At 32.2% G+C, this 24663-nt stretch overlaps 1 protein-coding gene across 2 annotated transcripts in view; it reads right to left on the bottom strand.

Annotated features, from left to right (window-relative positions):
- Nucleotides 1-24663, bottom strand: part of LOC140441669 (vesicle-fusing ATPase 1-like) — a 72301-nt gene that overhangs the window by 25890 nt on the left and 21748 nt on the right. For both annotated transcript variants that reach the window (XR_011951022.1, XM_072532536.1), the window contains exons 6-12: nt 11951-12111; nt 9412-9593; nt 9186-9351; nt 8857-9026; nt 7925-8113; nt 3928-4060; nt 3591-3748 (exon numbers count right to left, since the gene is read on the bottom strand). Coding sequence is in view for 1 of the 2 variants with exons in the window: in XM_072532536.1 (XP_072388637.1) it covers nt 3591-3748; nt 3928-4060; nt 7925-8113; nt 8857-9026; nt 9186-9351; nt 9412-9593; nt 11951-12111 (1159 nt within the window). In the remaining variant the exon portion in view is untranslated. The remainder of the gene's footprint in view (nt 1-3590; nt 3749-3927; nt 4061-7924; nt 8114-8856; nt 9027-9185; nt 9352-9411; nt 9594-11950; nt 12112-24663) is intronic.

The raw sequence follows: 24663 nt of genomic DNA, 5'->3' as shown, positions 1-24663 counted from the left end.
TAGGCGCAGCAAACTGGCAACAATTGGCAATGGATAGAACTGACTGGCGTAATAGACTTGGGAAGGTCGAGGCTCTTTTATAGGGCTGTAGCACCAATGATGATGATCATACTGTCTTGAAACCCACTCCTGTGATGAATTACATAGAACTCTAAATGGCGGTGATGTCACCAACTTCGAATAAATTGCAGCTGTTTACTACCATCCTGAATCTTCGATTAGGCATCGCTATAATCTAGCGAACAAAAAATGAAATTATACATCCAAAATCACGCGTTGTAAGTGGTGAAAACTAGCCAAAATCACGTGCCTATCATGAATTCTCGGAAATTTTGAATTTGATGATTGGCGGCGTCTAAAAAAATATTTTTCCTTGCTGGTCACTTTACATTTAAACAAGAGAATAGCATATTTCTGCTTATAATAATAAAAATAATTCATTAGTTTTAGTTTATAAAATAGGTTTTCTATATACCGTCGACTATATACCTAAAGATGTAAAATGCTCATATTAGTATATTATTTTTATTTCATAAGGATATTTAATTATTTAATACATCAATAGAAAGAGTACTAGCAACCGTAGATGCTTGTTTGGTCTGTATGTACATAATCTCTTCTAAAAACATGCTAAAACGTGTTTATTTGGAAGAAGTTATACATTGAGTCATGCATTACAATAATCATATTGTTACCGAATTAGTCTATTTAACACAACAGATGAATCAACAGTTGAATCAGCAGCTAAATCAACGATTGCTACAACTACACAACGAAGCAAATACTTTCATTTTATAAGCGTCAATAAAAAACTGGAAATTCCGTCAAAGGAAGAACTGGAATACAAAGTATATGTAAAAAAAATAAATATACGTAGACGGTTGCGTTTCGATTTAATTTTAGTCTCTTACCATTCTCTAACACGTGTTTCTGGTTCTACCCGTCATCACAGAGACTCCTAAGAAGACTCAAACTAAATCAAAACGCACCGACTAGTATAGCAATTATAGGAAAAATAACATAAGATGAAGTGACATTTCACAAACTATATGCTTAACTTGCTTGGTATGGAACAGGAATGATAACACAGCCGAACAAAATGAAAAAATTTGGTGTTTGAGAAATAACGAATTGTAAATATTTTTGATGCTCTAATTTCAAAAATGTCTTCTTTTTTTCATAATAGTTTTTTTTTAATCAAGAAGAGAGGAGCAAGTGTGAATTCTGATTACTGCCAGGTAGAAAGTAGGGTAAGGATCTGAATTAAAAAATCTCTTGAGCAGATGTAAACAAGTTTTTGATTAACTGTCTAAGAGGTGATCGAGACATGTATGGCATTTTTTAAAGCTTTTTGATCCTGTTCCATTAAGTCATATGTGTGTAAGTTATAGATTAAGATAAGGAGTAAAGTTTGTTTAGCAGAAAATGGTTGACTTCAATTAGTGCGGTCGTAAATATTATTTAATTTATCTGACTTGGCCCATTGTTAAGACCGGTCCGGAGCGATAAACAAACTAGGTAGACAGAGTTGGTCTTTTCACAATTAACACTAACTAGACGGTACTCCTATAATAAAGCAAAAGATCCACAACATTTACAATAATTACGACGACAAAAACAAAAAAATGGATATAAAATATATTCCTTTGCCTTATATACCCGAAATTAATGTTTTCAAATGGGTTTTAAAATAAATTAAATCAATTAAATAGAAAAACAAACATTAATAATAATTTATGGTTCTGAAAAGAATCGTTTTTTTAATCATAACATCTGTAGATTTGACGACAGTATCACTCCACACATAGTTCTATTTCGCTATCGCTATCCTCATCTAAATTAATTATGATCGGTTCAATTATATTATGATCTACATGAACATATGAATTTTCTTTACTTAGTACGTGTCGGACTGAATTTCTCCAACTACTTGGAAGAATCTCATTGACACATTTTCTTATTAACTCTACAACAGTACTACTTAACGTTGGAGAAATATTTTGTGACCTTACGTTACACTTCAATTCGTGCCACATATGTTCCATGGGATTAAACATATAATACTAGGGTGGAAGCCGCAGCACTGTATGCCCCATTTCCTCTACCAATGTATCACAAACATATACTTTTTTTTTATAGAAAATGCCTTAAACACTTCTAAAAGCTCGTGTTTGGTGTAATATTCTTCAAAATACATTCGTCTCCATGTAATTTTGACTTTCCAATTTAGTATTATTCGAGTTTGGAACCTTACTAAGTTGGCGACTGTGATAGGTTGCATTGTCCATTACTATCACGCTATTCTGAGGAATGTTTGGCATAAGATTATTTTTGAATCATTCTTCAAAAAGTTCTGCCGTTGACGCCGTTGTATCTTCATGGTAGTCGACGCTGGAGTCTTTATTATTTGCAAAAAGCCACAGAGCATTTGCAACCTAACCATTTTCTGATCCAGCAGGTAAAATCGTTATTCTTTGCCCTTTATTTGACGGAGCTTTTGTCTTATATTTACCGGAGGAACCGGCAAATCCTTTAGGTCGCGTTGAATGTGTGTCAAACCATGTCTCGTCGAGGTAAACAATCGGATGATTTTCAGAACGGAATTTTCTTATCGAAGTTATATACTCATAACGCCATTTTTGTAATCTATAAGATTCCATAATTACTTGTCTTTTGTCAATTATACAATATCAAAAGCCCATACTTTTCAAAATTGTCCATAAGCTGGTGAGGCTACAGTTTATTTGGGTTTCGTCAACATTGAGCCGTTGCTTCAGAGCTCTTAATATAGGTATGCGTTGCTCTTCGTACATGGTATAGACTTTTCGACGTATCAAGTCCTTATCTTTACGTTTTTTTCTGGTTTCTATGGGATATGATGTAATTCTTTTTACTGTGGTCAGAGGTATTTTCGTCAAATCGCCTATTTCACTCGTAGCGAAAGTTGTGTCAAGTTCTCTTTTAAGTAAGATACTGTATATAGTTTTTACAATTTGCTTTGCATCTACAGATAAATGTTTCTTCTTTACCGGAACACTAGAAGAAGCCCCATTGTTATTATCCCACGGACGCCACATAATGATAGAAAACGTAATGAATAAAATAAGTAATACTACTTTTCCCGTAATACTACAAACATTTCTCGTGATGCATAAAGACAAACAAATTTTATCAAGAACTCATGTAAATACTGGTTGGTGTTCAGTTCAATTCAAAAGGTGATTAGCAAACCCGTCGCGAACTACCATCGAATCGAAAAACCCTCTTATCAGTACAGTTTCGTCAATATAAGCCTTTTCTGAATTAAAGAAATTATAATGAGTTTGGATTGTACGCAATTAAATCAACATTAAGAAATGAAGATTGACAAATTATCGGTTAACCCAGGATGTTTATAGTCGGTACTAATTGAAGACAACCATTTACTGCTAAACAAACTTTACCAATGGAGCAATCTAATGATACCCACAAGAGCATTTTAATCTGAAAGGTTCAATTTACTATTCTAGATATATTCCCATGTGTCTAGAGATTTTTAATTTTATACGTGTATACAATTTCAGTACAAGTTAAGCAAGAAAAACTTTTACCTTTCGAATCATTAAGCATTTTGCCGTTTCCGTGTAACCAACCATTTCCTCAGGTGAACACACTTTGACAAATGGGAAGTCTGAATTTTTGGCCAATTGAGCGGCTAAAGCAGTTTTGCCTGCATTTGGGGGACCTTCGATAAGTACAGACACCAATCCTACAAAATAAATTTATTATTTATGAAAAATAGTGTATGGAATCTTTATATCACAACATGTCAGAGCAATCTGCATTCTAGTTTAATAGAAAGCCTGTTTTGTATTGATATAAAAACAGTTAAAATGAGGAATAGAATGTACATAAGTCAACATAATATATTAAACTTTATTGGAATACCTGATGTATCTGTAGCTCTTGCTTGCTGAATGAACAACATGCCATCTTCCATAATACCTGTGACAGGCGATCCCCAATTGATAATACCTCTTATTAAGAATTGGTTGATAATCTCTTGAGCTGTACCAAAAGCCTAAAAAAGTTACATTCATTAGTCGAGGATTTGGAATAATTTTATTAAGTAGCTAAAAAGTTTTTTCTCATACGGTTTTTTTCAGCCTTCTTTCAGTCATGACGTATGTCTTGTATTTTAGGCATGTCTATACTAATTGCATCCAATTGAGATCACTTTTGACAATTGCCAGGATTGCATTAGCCAAATGTGCACTTTTTATGTAATTAAAGTGGTATTTTAATTCAGTTTAAATTCAAAAAACAAAACTTTTTTATAAACTATTGTAAATTGGTTTATTTCAAAATAAATAATAGTGATTCCAATGTTACTTAAAGAGGAACTATTAACAATAATAATACAAGTTAGGAGGAGTGTTTAAAAAATATCCGGAATTTTCGTTTTTTGAAAAAAATATTTATTTATTCGTCCACATTAATGTTGTCTCCTTCGAAGTAGTCCTCATAAGATATTATGCACTTATGCCAACGTTTCTGCCAATAGATGACACACTTCTCAAACTCGATCTTTGAGATAGATTTTAGTTCTATTAGCAATACGCTTTTAATGTCATCTAGGTTGTGAAACGACGGCCTTTAAAAGTTTTCTTTATTTTTGGAACAGGAAAAAGTCACACGGAAATATAACAGGTGCCATGAAAACAACACCAACTGCTGCAATGGAGTTGATCATTGGCATCACGCCTCTAGATATATATGTCAAAGAGGTGGCGCTAGTGACAATGATGCGACTGCGCTCAGCTGGTGCAAACCTTGATGTAGGAATGGGACAATTGAGAACTCGTTTCTGGCGAGAAGAGTTGGATGCGTTACCACTTCTACAGGCAGGCTGCGACTCAATTGAACCAAAGTTTGTCTTTAACAAACCCTACAAAATTGAAACAGGACTGTATATGGAGACAAACGTGGCAAATGCCTATTGCATATACACCGATGGCTCCAAAATGAAAGAAGGCTCAGGATGCGGGATATACTCCAGATCACTGAACCTAAGAATAAAGTGGGGTATGGGCAAAAATGCCAGCGTAGTTCAGACAGAACTAACTGGTACCTCCATAGCCGCAAAAGAGATAACCCAAAAAGGTATAGCAGGTAAAACTATAATCATCTGCACAGATAGCAGACAAGCGCTACTAACCTTGAATAGACCACGTGTCACATCAGGTTTAGTAATGGAGTGGCACAAGCATCGAGCAAAAAGACAAAAGAGGGAATCTAATTGTTATGAAAAGGCGACCAAAAAAGTGGCCTCTGATGGCGGACATATCCAGAAATGCGAATGCGTCAATTTAAATTTTCCGACACTTATTAACAGTAGCTATAAAATAGTTTTCAGAATGTGTCTTAGACGAGAAAATTTTAATTAAATATTTACGATAACAGTCTAAAATGTGAAACAATTGTTAAAAAACTTCAATATAAATAAGATTTCATGTGACAGTTGGGACAAATAATAACATAACCCAACTAAATTTGATTTCTTAAACAAGGAAAGACTCTCTTTCCTTGTTTAATTTGGCCTCTCAAGATGGCACTTCCTGTCTAACAATATTTTTGCCCCCACTACCTTTACATTCCCTCTTTTGTCTTTTTGCTCGATGGTCACAAGTCACTAACCCAAGCTTCGGATGGTAATACCATCATTCTGAGGTGGGTTAAAGGACACAATAGGAATAAAGGCAACCGCATTGCTGACCAATTAGCTAGGAAGGCGGCAGGCCTAAGACTCTTAGGACCTGGGGATCTTTTTGGTTGGTCAACTACAACAATCGCGGAAATTGTCAAATGTCACACCCATTCGCAAACCGTAAAAAGATGGAAAGACGGGAAAGGATGTAAACTTGCCAGGGTAACACTAAGTAACCTTGAAGAGTCAACATCTAAGAAGTACTTGGGAATGACCAGGAAAAACCTACGTTTGGCAGTTGGTTTTTAACTGGTCATTGTCAACTAAGCAAACACCTCCATACACTGGGGCTAGCAGACACACCTCTATGTAGGAAGTGTGAACGAGAAGACGAAACTGTAGAGCATGTCCTATGTGAATGCCCAGAGTTATCGTTAATACGAGAGTACGCGTTCGGCGAGTCCTGGCCCACACCTGCCCACATAAGAGAGATGTCTCCTGGTGACTTGTCCACCTTCCTAGAATTGGCAGGATTGACAATGAGCTAAGGGTGACAGCTCCCTGGGAGGATGCACAATGGGTCAATTTTGGCCTAAGTGCTGTGAAACTTAACTCGCCCTCCCTACTCTACAGATACAGAAGTCACACGGAGCCATGTCCGGTAAATATGGAGGCTGCTGCATCATTACAGTATTGTTTGTGGTCAAAAATTTACAAACAAGCAGTAAAGTGTGAGCTGGTGCATTATAGCCATGATGAAAAAGCCATGAGTAGTTTTTCCACAATTTTTTTTCTTTTTTTGGATTGCTTCACGCAAACGGCGTTGAACCTGTAGGTAGTACTCTTTATTGACCGTTTGACCACGTGGTATAAATTCATTCCATTAAAATCAAAGAACCTTTGAACAAAGAACATTAGAATCAAAGTCTTGGCGAACCAGAATGCCTCCACTGAGACGATTGAACTTTAGTTTTGACGTCATATCCATCAACCCATGTTTCGTCACATGTTATAACCCTTTTGAGCAAATCTGGGTCGTCGTTTACACCATTTAGCGACTCCTGAGCAACTTCCATTCGGAGCTATTTTTGTTCAAAATTCAACAATTTTGGAACAAATTTTGCTAAAAAACGTTTCATACCCAAAACATTTGAAAAATGTCATGGCATGATATGCAATTGATATGCCAACCTCATGAACGACTTCTCTGATTGTGATTCCGCGGTAATTCATAATCATTTCTGTCACTTCTTTACGTTTTCATCGGTTCTTGATGTGCTGGGGCGTCCAGGGGGTTCATCATCTTCAATGTCTTCACAACCATCTTGGAAATGCCTATCTAACTAGTAAAAACTTTTTTCATAGAATGTTTACCATAGGCCTTTGTTAACATTTCACACACTTTGTTGAACTTTCGTTTATTTTTTACACAAAAAATACAAATTCTTTAATTAATTTTTTTAAACAAATGGAAATTATCGAACTCATAAAAACCGTCGAACCTTGGCGAATACCACAGACAAGGTAAACAATTAATATAGCTGCAATTTTTTTTACTTTAGGAGCATGTATACCTACAAAATAAAAAAAAAATTGACGATTAGACTCTCCAAACCCGCGAAATTTAAAAATTCCGGGTATTTTTTGAACACACCTCGTATATAAAAGCCCAGGAAGGAGCATTTACTTTTCAAAGTGTTGACTAGAGCGGACACGTCTACAAGTTTCCAGTTTGCCAGTGGTGTACTGTTTTTACGGGAATGTTTATAAAAATCAGAAAGACAACATTTTGGTAGCTGTCAAATGTGGCGCCAATCACAGGCCATAATTCGCGACATGCCTAATAAAACACAAAAATACATCACTGCTGCAGGAAGGGTCTGATAAGAACCAAATTAGTGGAGTGGATATTTTAACTTAAATTTTCAGCTTAGAAATATAGACAATATAAATAGTTATTGTACAGTTTAACAAATTAATAAATGTAATACTCAAAGGGTATGTATTTCAAGTAGCTGCAAAACCGTAGCCTCTAAATGAGAGTAACTTCAGGTTTATACTTATAAAGCTTGTAATTGTGTAATTAATAATTATTCCATATTGTACGAATTTTAAAATTAATTTAGTGTAATTATCTACCTAGCTTACCTTTTATAAATATTTATTAACGTAGGTTGTATGTTTGTAGGTTGAAAATTTTAATTTTATATAGTTTATGTATATTTAAAATAAACTTACTGGTTTGATGTCGTTTTCCAAAGCATGCATAAAGTCCCCACGGTTAACTAACAATTTTTCCATTGCCTCAGGGTCTACCTCTACTTTGCTAGAGGCCTTTATCAGTCGATTCATTGCAGTCGACTGAGCAGCTCTCACCAAACCTTCTATTTCAGCACCAGAAAAGTTTTTCGTCAATGTTGCCAGTTCCTGAAAATTTTTGTTAATGTTAAAAGTTTAAAACCAGTTTTGGTTTTACAAAATTCTCACATAACCAGAAAATATTTAATGTGAGGTGACCAGACTAATGGCGGTCTAGAATAGTAAAACTTTCTCGAGCGGCTTGTATAGGTATATAGGTATATATTGGAAACCAATTAGTCAGATCGCCTCATGGTCGAATTCTCGTGTATTTAAGTTGCCCAGATCACAAAACAGTTGGAAGCGCAATCGGTTTCAGACCGCAGTTTAAAAAGAGTTACGCCGTGGGAGATTTTAGTCTACAACATACATACATCGTTTGTCTGCCTAGAACGTTATATATGGATCTATTCTGTCCAAAACCAAACCAAACAACATACGGGAGAGACCAAACAACTGAATCTATAAAATACTGTTAAATGCAACAATTTTTATGTGAGAGAAACCTCAAGACTATTAAGTTTTATAATCGAGAATCAAAATTGTAGGCAGTAAATTCTTACATTCTATAGAACCAGAAGGTGGAAATGTGCCAGATAAGTGCTAAATATTCAACACGGTCTAAACACAATTATTGCCAGAATAACAATTTAGATGTGCAGATGAGCAAGTTGAGGATAAATTGGTAAGATATATCCGTGAAAGAAACTGGAATATAACTATGATAATATCGTGGTATCTATTTTCTTTTTGATTGTAATTTCACATTATGCATTTTTCTTTTAATTAATTTGTTATTGCAATATACCCACCTTTATATCAACATCAGAGCTTATTTTTTTGTACTGTTTCATCCTGGATGTATGAATTTCAAGAATTTGCACTCGCCCTTCTTCATTTGGTAGACTAATTTCTACTTGCACTTCCAACCTACCAGGTCTAAGTAGAGCTTCGTCTATCATATCTCTTCTGTTTGTCATACCTATGAAAAAATATATTTCAAAAAATATACATGTATTTTAATCTTATTATTAACACTACTATCATCAACAGTTCTAGAAATTAAAATTATTTATGCAGAATAATATCACAAACTTTGTTAAAAAAACATAAAAATATCAAAGTTTTTAAATTTACTTACCAATAACTAAAATATTATTTAACTGCTCGACACCGTCAATTTTGGATAGAAGCTGGTTAACAACTGTATCATGAACACCTGTGTTTCCAGCAACAGATCCTCTCTGTTTACAAATCGCATCAATCTCGTCAAAGATGATGATGTGAAGACCACTGTTGGGACCGGACTAAAAAATAAGAGAGCACACCACTATATGACTAACTCACTAGTAGCCCAATATACTTACCTTTTTTTCTTCTTCTTCTGCCTCTGCAAATAGTCTTCTGACATTAGCTTCGGATTCACCAACGTATTTGTCCAAAATTTGGGGACCGTTCACGATTTTAGGTTCCCGCGCATTTAACATATTGCCGATTTGTCTCGCCATGAGAGTTTTACCAGTACCTGGTGGACCATAGAGCAAGATACCTACAACGCAATAATTAACACAAATTTTAAATTTCGCCTTCAAAGTAAGTAACATAGATACGTAAAACTATAAACTTTTTATTAAAATTTTCACTTTATACAAGCTTTACTGATTTTTTCCTTAGATTTGTTTTATATTCTCATTTTCGTCGATCAGTAGTAAGACATCCCATTATATCATCATCATCAACTAGCCTCTAACGTCCACTGCATTTCTGTTAGCTTGTATTCGGGGTCTCCATTCCAAAATTCTTTTTGTCCACCGGTCATCAACTGATCTTGCTACATGACCTGCCCAGTTCCACTTTAGTGTTGTTATCCTTTCAATAACGTCTACTACTCCTGATCTTTTGCATTGGGTATTCTATCACGTAGAAAAATCCCTAACATTATTCTCTCCATTGCCCTTTCCGCAACTTGTAGTTTACTCACTGTTGTTCTTGTGAGTGTTCGGGTTTCTGCGCCGTAGGTCATCACTGGCAAAATACACTGATTAAATACTTTTCTTTTCAGACACATTGGAATCTTAGACCTAAAAATATCCTTCATCTTTCCAAACGCAGCCCAAGAGAGGTTTATTCTTCTTTTGAGCTCGATTGTTTGATTGTCTCGACTTATTCTGATCGCATGGTTCAAGTATTTATAGGAGTCAACTGGCTAAATATCTTTGTCTTCTACTGAGATGTTTTTGTTGTGGACTAAATTTGTCATAAATTGTGTTTTTGAAAAATTTATTTTAAGACCAACTCTTTTTGTGGCAGTATGGAGTTCTTGGAGCATTATCTGTGCCTGATCAAAGCTGTCTGCAATAAGAATAAGATATCATCTACAAATTTAAAGTTATTTAAAAATTTTCCATCAACATTGATGCCCTTTTCGTTCCAATCTGTTGTTTTACAAGCGTATTCTAGCAAAGTTGTAAATAATTTAGGAGACATATTGTCTCCTTGCCGAACGCCTCTTTCAATACAAAAGGTCCCAGTATCTTCATTAAGTCTTACACAGGTTGTAGCATGCTAATAGATGTATGTGATGAGGGATATGTATCGGTGATCTATTCTACATTGTGTTAGAGCTTGGAGCATTTCACTTTGATTGGCCATATCATCCCATTATCTAGAGCCATCGAAAACATCGTAATTTAAGGAGGCCACAGCGACGCCTTTTTCTACGAGTCGGTATTCGCATAGTCACTGTGCTGAACGAAGTAACATTTATGTATATTGACATTTTAAATGTAAAGTTTGAATAGGCTTAACATTTTTTTTTATTTTTTAAATTTTATATAATGGTAACTCGCCAAAACGTTTGAACAACAATAAAGTATTTTATTATTCTAGATAGAAAACCCCAGAAAGTTCAATTATTTCAACCAATTTTATTCTAAAAGTCACAGTCAAAAAATATCAAACGAACGTACACACACATGTGTGGTAAGATCATCATTATCAGCGTATTCTACCGATTATGGAGTAGCCTCCCTTACACAGTCCTTCATTTCTGCCCACGATCTTCTATTCGCTTTTCTGTGCCATGTTGTACCGGCTTGTTTCCTTATGTCATAGTCCCATCTTAAATTTGGACGTCACGTCTTCTTGGTCTCTTGACGCCTCTTGGAGATATATATATATATATATATATATATATATATATATATATATATATATATATATATATATATATATATATATATATATATATATATATATATTAGAGAGAGAGAACAGAGACAGAGAATACAAAAAACAGAACTTTGTAAGACATAAGAAAATACAATGAAAGACTAGGAGAAAATGCAATCGAAAACAGAAAAAACTACAGAAAAAAACACTGAGTCGCTTACGTTGACTTAATTGCTGCTTATAATACTGTTAACCACCAAGGATTCAGAGGATCACAGATGTTACCATGGAGAAAATAAAAATCCTGAGCACATATTGATTTGTAAGTATTTGAAACAAGAATGCACTATCCTTGACTTAATAGTATCAAAGTGGTACTTTAAGTGATCCGAACATGCAAAGTAAGCAGGTAAGCTAGATTTATCTTGACTTTATTCTACAGAAGAAATGAGAGACTAGCCCGAATAGCAAGGGATTTAAAAACACCAGACACAGACAGAAAAACAGGAAGAACCTTTAAATAGCGAGATAGCTGGCAGTCAATGTTACCAATACGACTTAAGCTTAACGATCGGACAAGAACAAACTCCTAAGGTTTAATATAGGAAGACGTTTTATATATCCTTTAGAATTGGAAAAACTATTTGAAGTAGAAGAAACTGTCATAGTTTTAAAAATGCTGTATTTTCTAATATTTACGTAATATAAAAGAAGCAAAATAATTATGAATCTCACCTTTTACGTGTTTACATCCAAGCTGCTCCACTAGTTCAGGGGGAAATACTCTTGAAGCGAAAGCACGTCTAAATATGGCGTTGAACTCGTTGCTTAAACCACCGATTCCCATTTTTTGGAAATCCCAATCAGGATTTATAATTGATTGGCGAACTACTTTGCTACAAATGAAAATAAACACATGATAATCACGATATAGTTGTTATGGAATACTATGCGTTTATTTCTTCTCCGGACTAACTCTTTGTTTTGGAATTAAACAGAATATATTGACATGTATAAATTTATTATATTAGAGGATGAAAATTACACTCTGCTTGTTATTTCTTAAAACTATGAATATATAAGTTCTGTTATCTACAATTATTTAACGATGTTTCTGGATGGATTTGAGTACAAGAGATTGGACTCAAATATTAATATTAAAATAGCAAATACGGATAGCTTATCGAACAAAGAAATAAGAGAAATAAATTATTATTATTCCATAGATACGAAGTATTAGGTAAATAAACTAGCGAAACTTATTTATTCTAAATAGGAAAATATTTATGAAGAGTATTGATTCTGATTTCTAACAGCAAATAATTATTAGTGATTATACATGAGAACTTTTCATAATTGTAAATAACATATACCAGGTGACTAAAAACTATATAGAAATACATAGATACTTTAATTATCTTACATGTGAGTAGGTAGGTACATTACACCTCCTTTTGTAAGAATGAAAATAATTGTAAAATGAATTTTCATTTAAATGGTATAAAACATTTGTATACATTATTATTTTATTTTAACACATTTAAATAGTTTCTTTTAGTCTCGATAGTCTTTCACTTCGTCTTATCGGTGTAGTCTCTGTGAAACTAGTCTCTTCACACTTTTTGGATTCACTATAATTATTGTCTTTATTATGTTTACAATCTATACTTAAATCTGTCTCATGTACATGTTTTCGTTTACTTTGACATATATTTAGTGTTAAACAATTTGTAATTTGTTGACAACTATGTGACGGATTTCTACGAAATCGTCGGTAAAAATATTTAATTATCCTGTATAAAATATAAAGTAACATACATTTTATCAAAAATAAGATTGCATAAGTGAAATAAGAACTATTTTTTATTGTGTCTGAAAAATTAATATTTGTTTCTGAGGTCATTTTCTCTAAATTATCTAGTTTATGGCTTGCTAAATTTAATGCATCTCGATCGAGATTATTTAATTGTAAGGGAACAAGGTGTAATTTGGATTCATTATTTATCTTAATATCATCACAACAGACTTCTGGAAGGGATAAGTCTGGAATGATAGACTGAAAATTACTTTCTTTTGGATTTGAGACAGATATCAAAATAGTTGATCCGGTGTAAGTTTTGCAATTATTCGAAGTAGAAAAAATACCTGTGTTTGAAAGAACAATAGATATTGGCGTACTAGTCTGACAGCTTAAAGTTAAATCTGTTGGTTTGGGTAAAACATATATCCAAGAATTTGGTTTGTTTAATTTATGCCAAATTTTATATTCTGTTTGAATTATACGAGTATCGCAACTAGATGGTATGTTTGTTATTGAAGTTAACAATTCAGTTTCACAAATTGGATTAGTGTGTGTAAATCGGAAAGTATCAGGATTTTTGCAAATAAGTTTTTCTTCATCTAATGAATAACAGTCTTCTAATGTATCAATAGTAACATAAATGTTTCTATTTTCTGAAAGAACAAGATATTTGACAGATGGAAGAATAAAGGTAAGTCTCTTTAATGTTGGATGAATTATAGGAAGAGATATTAGTTTAAAAAGAGAATAAGGAGTATTACTAACCAAAGGTATACTAACCGTAATTAAAATCTTGTTATCAAAATATATATATTTAAGTAAAATGATATCGAAATATTTATGAGCATAATCGATAGTCAATGGAAATGGATAAGTCGATGTACTAGGTAAATGCGTTACCGTTTTAGATAATTCTTGAATTAGTTGCTCAGGTGTTATAACAGAAGGATGAAGGTTATTATTTCTTGCAAATAGAATAACGTTTATTAAAGTAGAATATTCTTGTTGTAATTCTGTTATAAAGAAAGTTAGTAAGGTAAAATGTTCTTCAATTTTTTGTTTTAAATCTAAATTAAAATATTTATTATTCATTTTATCTGTGTAATTGGTAATTGATTCAAAATTTTTATCAAAAATCACTTTGTTTCGGTCTAGATTTGTAATAGAGTTATTAAAATTTGCAATCGTGGCTTTTACTACATGAATTTGTTGTTTTAGTAAATCAAGAAGATGATTTTCGTTACTTTCAGCTTTGTTAATAGCATTATTGAAATTTTCAGCATCATCACTGTCTAAGGTACCGAATAAGGTCCTGAAAACAGATCCAATTGCATTAAATAGAGCGCGTTTTGGTCTAAAATGTTCATGCAGAATTATGTTTTTTAAAGTTTGTTCATCTTGAAAGAGTCTAGGTATGATTTGTCCTAAGAGTTTTAGTGAAGTATCGCATAATCGTAATTCAATAAGAACTGGTTTGTTTTGACACAGTCTTAATGTTTTTTGATAGGTGAGATCTACAAAATTTAATTTGTCTGTAAAAGGTTGTAAAGGAATATGACTTAATATGTTCCAATGAGTTTCAATAAATTGAACATTTTTTATGTGTTCGTAATAGATTCCAGGTGATTTGTTGATAGGAGTATTGGTATATTTCTTGTGAATTTGTTCACTATTTGTCAGCCATATTATTGCATACCTGAAACAAAAGCATGTTTCAATCTATTCATGTGAACTTTTATTGGTTTTTTATTTACTAAAATTGTGCAATTGACAGGAGAATTTATCTCTAGAATTTTATAAGGTCCATTATAATTTTGTGTAAGTTTTTTGGTTTGACCCTTCTTTGTTTGCTCATTTTGGAGATATACTAATTGTCCTTCTAAGAAAACGGTGTCATTAATCTTTTGGTCATAATATTTTTTACTGACTACTTTAGATTCTAATAGATTCGTTTTTGCTAACTCATGAGATTTTCTAAGCTTAAGTGTTAAATTATCTAAATAATCTTCATATGTATATTTGAGTTCTACTGGTCGTATTATACTGCTAGGTAGATTAGGTGTATATCCAAATATTAGTTCATATGGTGTGAATTTGGTTGAAGTATGATTAGTTGTATTATATGAAAACATAGCAAAATCCAGCCATTCGTCCCAATCGGATTGATCAGCTTTAATATAATGTTTAAGGTAGTCTGCTAAAGTAGCGTGACTCCTTTCTAATGCAGCATTTGATTCTGGATGATAAGCAGTACAATTTATATGTCTGATTTTAAAAAGCTTGGCGATTTGAGAAAATAATTTGGAAGTAAAATCTCGGCCTTGATCAGTAACTATTATATCGGGTTTTCCAAACTTGCAAATAAATCCACGAACCAGATTTTCAGCGATAGTCTTGGTTTCATGATTCGGAATTGCATAAGCTTGAGAAAATTTTGTTAAGTCATCTTGTAATGTTAATATGAACTTATTACCTGACTCGGTTAAAGGTAAAGGACCTACTATATCTAAAAATATTTTTTCTAATGGATTTGAGCTTGTTGTTGTTATCTCCATGGGCTTTACGAATTTTTTTCTAACGAGTTTATTTTTCTGACAAGATTCACAGGTTTTTATAAAGTTTTTAATATCATTTTTCATATTATTCCATTTGAAATGTTTTTTTATACGATTGTATGTCCGATGAAAACCAGAGTGTCCAGCCGTAGGACTAGTGTGATTCTCTTGTAATATTGTAGTTATTTCCTCAGGTTCAGGATTTGTTAGTATATCATGATAAATGATAATAGATATATCAGTTTTTCTAAAAGTAAATCTAATCATAGATCTAATTTTTCCCCAACTTAATTTATCGTAGCTAAAAGTTATTCTGGGTAGGCAAATTTTTAATATTTTATCGTTTAATAACCAGTCTCTTAATTTTATTAGGGAATTAAATATATCTTCATAAGAGGTATTGTCCCAATAATTATTTTTTATAAATATGTAATAAAAGTTTTTATTTTGATCAGAAATATATATAATGTCATTTAGTCTTGGATTTTTGGCTTTCAATTTTTCTATATGACTGAATTGTTTATTTATTTGTTTCTGAACGATCTCATTAAAATTTAAATCTACGGAAACAAACAATGCTAAATTTTGTGAAAATGATGTAATCTTTTCATTTGTTTCTTTTATATTATCATTTGTTATTAATATAGTTTCGGATTTAGATAAGAACTGTGAATAAGTGTCATTATTTTCTTTACTCATTTTGTTTATTTGTAAGGTGATTGTTGCCGGGTTTTTGTTTTCTTCGCAAATATTTGTTTCAGATATGGTTAAAGGAGGACGACTTAAACAATCAGCATTTTGATTTAATTTACCTGGTTTATAAATAATTTCATAGCTATATTCTTCTAATGCTAATCTCCACCTAACGAGTCTTGATCCGGGATCTTTTACATTAAATAGCCATGTGAGTGGTTTATGATCCGTATAAATGAAAAATTTATTTCCGTACAAATATGGTCTAAAGTGTTTAACACTCCATACAATTGCAAGTAATTCTTTTTCTGTTGTGCTATAGTTTGATTCCGCTTTGTTCAAGGTACGACTAGCATAAGCAATAGGTAAATCATCTGGTACTTTACCTTGAGAAAGTATGGACCCTATTGCATAATTACTAGCATCCGTTGTTAAGACAAAGGGTTTGGTAAAATCTGGATACTGAAGTATTGGTTCTGAACAAAGTATTGATTTCAGGTTCTCAAATGACTGTTGTTGAATGCTTGTCCAATTAAATTCAACATTTTTCCTCAGCAGTTTTGTTAAAGGTTGTGTTAAAGCACTGAAATTTTTTATAAAGCGTCTATAATAACCAGTGAGACCCAAAAAGCTCTTAATATCTTTTTGTGTTCTGGGTATAGGAAAATCTGTAACAGCACATACCTTTTTTTCGTCCGGTTTGACACCAAATTCAGTTATTAAATGTCCTAAATACATTACTTCGCGACGAAAAAATTCGCACTTATCTGGTTGTATTTTTAAGTTGAATGTAGACAATTTTTCGAATACTTCTTTTAATCTTTTATTATGATTTTCTAATGTATCGGCATGAATGACTATATCGTCGAGATAGACAAAACATCTGTAATTTTGTATTCCTGAGAGGACAGTATTCATTAGCCTTTGAAAAATACTGGGAGCATTTTTTAATCCAAATGGCATTCGTGAATATTGATAATGTCCAGACGGAGTTGAGAAAGCAGTCTTTGGAGAATCCTCAGGATCCATTTTGATCTGGTGAAATCCTGATGTTAAATCTATTGTTGAAAAATATTTTGAATGACCCAATTGGTCTAATATATCGACTATATTCGGAAGTGGAAATGAATCTCCTATAGTAATATCATTTAGTCGTCGATAGTCTATAACAATTCGCCATTTCTTCTTTGCTGAAGCATCGGCCTTTTTTGGCACAACCCAAAGGGGCGAATTCCATGGCGAAGTTGATTCTTCGATAATACCTTGATCTAGCATACCTTTTATTTGAGTTTCGACTTCATGTTTGTGTACTTCAGGATACCTGTATGATTTAGTGCTAATAGGTACATTAGAATTTAAAGGAATTTTGCAAGTTATGGCATTTGTACTGGTAAGTTGATCTCCTTCCAGATAAAAGATATGATTGTACTCCTTGCAAATAGAAATTAAAGATGATTTTTCTTCACTATTTAAATGATCTGTTCTCAAGGCATTTTTTAATTTAGCAATTCTGTTAGAATTCGTATTATCTTTATAAGAAGACATTTTTCGTATATTTGCATTGTTTTGTAAATTTGGAATTTTTTCTATTGCTACTTGAATATCGTTTAATTCAACATCCGTTTCAGTAGTGTTTACGATTGAGGTTAAAAAGAAATCATTTTTTACTTTAACAACACTAGGACATAAAAATACACCTTTAAAGATTTCGCGTTCGGGACATAATCCTTCGCTTAATTCATTATTTATTACTTTAATTTGAACAATTGTTTCAGTTCTTGCGGATAGAATAGTTTTATTACTTCTTGAGTTAGAATTAGAGTTTTGATTTAGTATAAGATCGTCTGAACAGGATTTTTCTTCTGAACAGGATTTTGATTTATGATTTCGTGAAGAGTTACAAGTTTTATTTGTGCATATCTCAGTGGATTTTACACATTTTGGACTTGAATTTTCTTTGGATTTAGAGTTAGATTTAGATTGAATTGGATTGGATAGTAGTTCTTCACTACTTAAGGTTATTTGGATATCATTGGTTTCTAAATAAGAATGATCCTCTATGGATTTAGCATCATAAGGAAATATTTCATCGATATTAGAACTTGTCTCGATATTTTGATCTCTCAGAAATTCGTCATTGTCATTGTTTAATGGAGATTTTATATATTCGATTGAAATAGAACAATTTTTAAAGTTTAATTTATTTTCTTTATAATCAATTTGGCATTTATTTATTTCAAAAAAATCGCTACCTAATATACCGTCGAAATGAAGAGGAAAATCGTCTTCTACGACATAGAAAACATGAGTTTGGACAAAATCTTTTATCTTGAAATTTACGTTACAACTACATATAGTTTTATTTGGATTTAAGACATTTTTATCAATGCCTCGTAGAGTAATAGACTTAGAATAAATTTTTGGAATGTTTAGTATTTTTGAATATTTAATTAAAGAAATATCTGCGCCTGTATCGATTAGAAACTTGCAAGAGGATGGATTAGAATTATTTACTAAGGGTAAATCTACATAGGAAGTGACTGAGAAGTTGATGGTTGTGATACGGCCTGAACTGAACGAACTCCTCGAGAATCGACCGTTGGTTGTCGAGGATTCTGGAAGTTTAAAGAATTTGTTGGATTTTTGTTTTTATTGTTAAATTCGCGTTTTCTACATTCTTCTATAACGTGACCTGGTTTTTTGCAGTATCTGCAAAAACGTTGGGAAGTGTTGGTATTTTCTTTTCTTAAGTTTGGAGGAAAATCAGAATTGGAATTTGAATTTGAAGGTTTATAATTTTGATTTTGAGAATTTGACCTTTGAAGATTTGAATTAGGATATTTTGGGTTTTGAAAACTAGAATTTTGAAGATGTCTAACATTTCTATCTGAATTGTTTTTATATCGACAGTTATTTGAGGAATGGTTATTTCGTTTGCAAATATTACAGAATGGTCTGAAAATTTCTTGTCTTGATAACTGTTCTTGTTCTTCGGCAATTGCTATAGCAACAGCTCTTTCTAAGGAATCTGGATTTCGGGCTTTGATTAAAATAGAGAGGTCTTTGTTTAATCCTCTAATAAAGACATTTAGTGCTTGAGTTTTTAAGAGTTTAGTACATGCATTTCTTGCATCTGGAGATAAGTCTGGATCAAGTGTATTTATTAATTTTATATAGCAATTTTCAACTTTATTTGCAAATGACATTACATTTTCACTGGGCATCTGACGTAAGGAATGTAATTCCAATTGCCACTGACCTTCAGTTCGGCGTTCAGAATAAGCATCTAATAAGAAGTCTTTTAAATCTTTCCATTCGTCAAATGTTCTGTTTCTAGTTATGGCCCTAGCTTTATCGGTTAATTTAGTTTCTATAATGGCTAATAAGATGGGTTTGGATTGCGGATTTACTAAATTGTATGCTTTATCACAATTGTCTATGAATTCGTATAATTTTGATTTTGTACCATCAAATCGAATGAGAAGTTTTTCAGCTATTTCAATTGATACTGACATTTTATTTGAATTAGAAGTAGAAGAATTTGAAAGAGAATTTGAGTCGGGAGAAGGTATTTGTTCGTCAAATAAGTTACTTATATCAGGATATAAAGTAGACATACGTTTACAAGATTTTTAAAATATGAGACAGAATTTAAGATAGAATGTACTTACAAGTAGAATATTGTTGTTGGTCGCATAGTCTATTATTCCACGGGTTCACCTCTACTTCCGATGGAACTACAATTGGGTTATGACTGGAACTGGATTTCGAACTGGATGTACTGGACCCCAATGTAATTAGTTGTAGTGGCGATTTTTCCACACTGACAGTTTTTTTTTGAATGATTCCTCGAAGGAAACAAGTCAATTCAAAAATTCCTCAGCTCTCCTTCTATCAGCAATCAGAGGAACTCTGCTACTAATATCCCACTTCTGACACCAAATTTTGTTATGGAATACTATGCGTTTATTTCTTCTCCGGACTAACTCTTTGTTTTGGAATTAAACAGAATATATTGACATGTATAAATTTATTATATTAGAGGATGAAAATTACACTCTGCTTGTTATTTCTTAAAACTATGAATATATAAGTTCTGTTATCTACAATTATTTAACGATGTTTCTGGATGGATTTGAGTACAAGAGATTGGACTCAAATATTAATATTAAAATAGCAAATACGGATAGCTTATCGAACAAAGAAATAAGAGAAATAAATTATTATTATTCCATAGATACGAAGTATTAGGTAAATAAACTAGCGAAACTTATTTATTCTAAATAGGAAAATATTTATGAAGAGTATTGATTCTGATTTCTAACAGCAAATAATTATTAGTGATTATACATGAGAACTTTTCATAATTGTAAATAACATATACCAGGTGACTAAAAACTATATAGAAATACATAGATACTTTAATTATCTTACATGTGAGTAGGTAGGTACATTACATAGTTTATCAAAATGGATATATTGGGCATCAATATATGAAACCTGAAAATTTGCACTCTTTAAAATTATGAATATATTATATAACCTAAAGTTAAGAATTCAACAGTTAATGTAGTTAAATGTTAAAGGTAAGTCGCATTTACCATCAATTTGAAAGGTGCAGGTTGCCATGAAAAAAATATGCATTTATAGACTGTTAAAGTAATTACTATTTAAATGGGAATAAGCCACAATTAAAGGTTAAAGTACGTTTATTGACGTTTCAATTTCCACTTCGGAAATCGTTCTCAAAATACAAACATTAGTAAATTTACTAATGTTTGTATTTAAACAGTAAATAAACTGTTTTATTTGGTAACTTGACATTTGACACTGACACAACATCTTGTGTTCCCTGAAACCCACTCGTTAGTACTTTATCAAAAGAAATATTTTATGTTTCTTTATAAAAAAAAATATTCCTATTTGTACATGGAACCAATTTTAAAATTGTATAAAAAATATTGAAATTTAATTTTTAAAAAAGGGACCAAGTAGCATATTTATTTTATGAATGCTATTTTGTAAACTACTTTCAGACAACAAAAGTACAAATTACCTATACTAATATTGTACGTAATTACAATATCTTTTTTCAAAATAATCGATTCTAACTGATGACAATCATTTTTGGTTGATTTTCTCAGTTGTTACTTGATGATGCTTGGTTCTCTGTTCTATATCTACATCCAATTGTAACTATCCGACACTATATTTATAAACATAAAAATTTAAACAGATGATTCAATATTGTTATTAATTGGATGACGTTTATGACTTTTAAATTTTGATCGTTCGATAATCGTTACGAATCGAATTCTAGTATCGATCTTTTATTTTTCAGTTTATTTTACATCTTTTATTGAAAAATGGTCTTTTAATTTTTTACTTTTCATTTAATGTATGTATATTGTCAGTTATTTTTCAAGGAGTTTTTAATTTAAAGTTGCTTAGAATCAATATATGATGAAATCACCACGTCGTGGATATAACATTCGAAAATCAGGTGGCGCTAGTTTCGTGACGCTCACCTCAGTATTTTACTATAAAGAAAAAAAGTAATATAAAGCCAGCATAGAAGCTTCGCTTCAAAAAATTTTTTTTTCTTCTTGAGGAAAGAACAAAAACTATTAATGGATGTAAAAGTCTAACAAAAATAAAACAGAACAACAGAAATCTACAATGGAGACACAATTAGGCCTACAAAAGCAAAAAAGAAGAAGAAAGTGAAAATGAAAATCATCTTATATCAAATATCATCTTCCTCATCTGCTGACGTTATTAAAATATATTTTTTTAACATTAACAATTTTAATATTGTTCAGAAAATACTTTCTTACGGATTTTTATACCAACTTAATATTAACTACTATAAATTAATGGGTCAAATTAAATATTAACATTTTTTTTCTCCGTTTTTTATTAGTTTGTACGTAATTACTAATCAGGCACAACATCAGTTAAACCCTATAAACGTTTTAATGACAGTCAGAAATGGGTATAAAATTTATTTGAATTCTTACGTAAAACCTTCATAATTTAAAGCTAAAAATCAATGCAAAAACAAATAAAAACATTTTTTATTACATAATTTTTTGTATCACGTCTATAAATAATATAATTAGTTTCTTTTTTTAACTTTTTTATTATAATATATATACACTCGCGATCATAAAATCCGGGTCATCTTGAAAATTTTATTTTTGCCTCTGGTGCAGTAATAACCTTTTTTTTGGCTAATGTATTTTTTATTTGTCATCAATGTTTGTTTTGAAAGAAAAAAAAATGGTTTTTTTATTGTTTTTATTGAAAAAAACAGAAAACAAATCAAATTGTTGATAAAACAGACATACGAAAAAAAAAATGGAAAATACAGAACGTGGTAAAAAATCAGTGAAATTTCAATGACCAATATCGTGTATTGACTCCCCTTGCTCTAATAACCTCTTGCAGACGACGGGGTATACTCTCAATTATTCTCCGGATTACATGTTGTGGTATGTTATTCCACTCTCTCACTAACAGATCCTTAAGCTCCTGTGCGTTGTTAGGAGGAGGTGTATGGGTTTGAATACGTTTTTTCAAATCGTCTCAGAGATGTTCGATGGGATTCAGGTCCGGAGACCTAGCTGGCCAGGGTACCCTCGTAATTCCAACTTCGTCCAAGTATTACATACTGATCCTGGCAACGTGCGGTCGCACGGCGTTTTCTCCAAGCCCTGCCATGTTCGGAATAACATGTTCTTCCGGAATCTCCGTAATGTACCTTCGTGCAGTTAGGTACCCATTTTCGATGAAGGGTAATTCTGTGTGGAAGTCGAAAGATATACCTCCCCAAGTCATGACAGGTCTCCTCCAAATGGCATTCTTGGAGCAATGCAAGCTTGTGAAAATCGTTCACCGGTTCTCCTATAAACTCTTACACGTCCATCGGATCCAGTTAGGCAGAAACGGGATTCATCTGAGAATAACACTTTGATACAATCGTTAATTTGTCAATGCGCGTATTGTCGAGCAAAAGCTAGTCGTGCAACTCGAGGCACCCGGCGAAGTGGCGGTCCTCTAGCCATTACCCGAGAAGATAGTCAAGAAGAATGAAGTCTTCTTCTGACTGTTGCAACAGTAAAATTGCGATTTCGTACTTCCTCTAGACGATTTTGATGCATAACCACAGTTGAGGTCCGGTTTCGTAAAGCCTGAAACACAAGGAAACGGTCATCTAGTGCCTTGGTCGTTCTTCTTCGTCCAGAGCCAGGTCACCTGGTTAGCAAACTTGCTTCCTGAAAGCGTTGAAGCACTCGTTGAACCGTAGAAAGGCTTACGCCAACAGTTCTTGCGACTTGCCGTTGAGTGTGACCGTCTTCCACAAGTGCAACAATTTGTGCCATTTCAACAACAGTCAAAGGCATTTTTGTCAAAAAATAAACACTAATAATGGCACTAATAAACACTAATGGTGGCAATAATAAACGTTTGTCCGTTGCATTTGAAGAGAAAGTCGAAGTAGAAACGAGACATTTAAAACAAGCGGAGTTACAGGTAGCGTTCATTTTGGGAAGTGTGCACTTTACCGCGAAATCGGCACTATTGGAATTCTTTGAAACAATTCTCAGAAACATGCATTAGTTTGTATTTGTGTTATAACTATTTACGATAAAGCTCGTTAAAAATGAAATATCGGTGATTTTCAAGGTGACCCGGATTTTATGATCGTGAGTGTATATATATATATATATATATATATATATATATATATATATATATTGTTATGATGTGTTTTTTGTTTGAATGATGAGCAATGAGTATTTTTAATAATATAGGGTTTTTATCGCGGTTCTCAAAGAATTAGTTTGTAAGTACTTTTTAAATTATCTTTATTATAACTATTATGAAACACACATATATATCTAACCTAGCCAATGTAAATTTAAAATAAACTATCTTTAAATTGATATTCTTATAAAACTAATTAAATTCTATAGACAATCTAAAATTTAAACAAAACTATCTTCAAAATTGAAATTGTTATGACACTAACTAAATTATATTAACAAAATTTTGTACCTTTCTTTCACTGAATGCCTAAATGAACTGTTTTCCACTATATATATTCTAATCACCACTGAAAGTCTTCGTACTTCGGTTATCCTTGTTTTTTGTGAAATTACTTTTTTCAATTATCAGCTTCTACCAATTTAAGATATAGTTTTCTTCACCAGCATTTATACACCACCAACCAAACCAGCAAACAGCATTTATATTTATTCTTCTTTTCAATATACCAATATCCAATTATTATAAGTTGATTTATACTAATCTCCAACCATAATATAATTTAATTTCTTCCAATATACCTTTTTTTATCTTCAATAATTATTTGTGTATAATTATAAATGTGCATT

The sequence above is a fragment of the Diabrotica undecimpunctata genome, chromosome 5 (genome assembly GCF_040954645.1).
Source record: "Diabrotica undecimpunctata isolate CICGRU chromosome 5, icDiaUnde3, whole genome shotgun sequence".
Classification (NCBI taxonomy): Eukaryota; Metazoa; Arthropoda; class Insecta; order Coleoptera; family Chrysomelidae; genus Diabrotica; species Diabrotica undecimpunctata.
The sequence above is the reverse complement of the archived record's forward strand: the minus strand, read 5'-3'. Positions and strand labels throughout refer to the sequence as shown.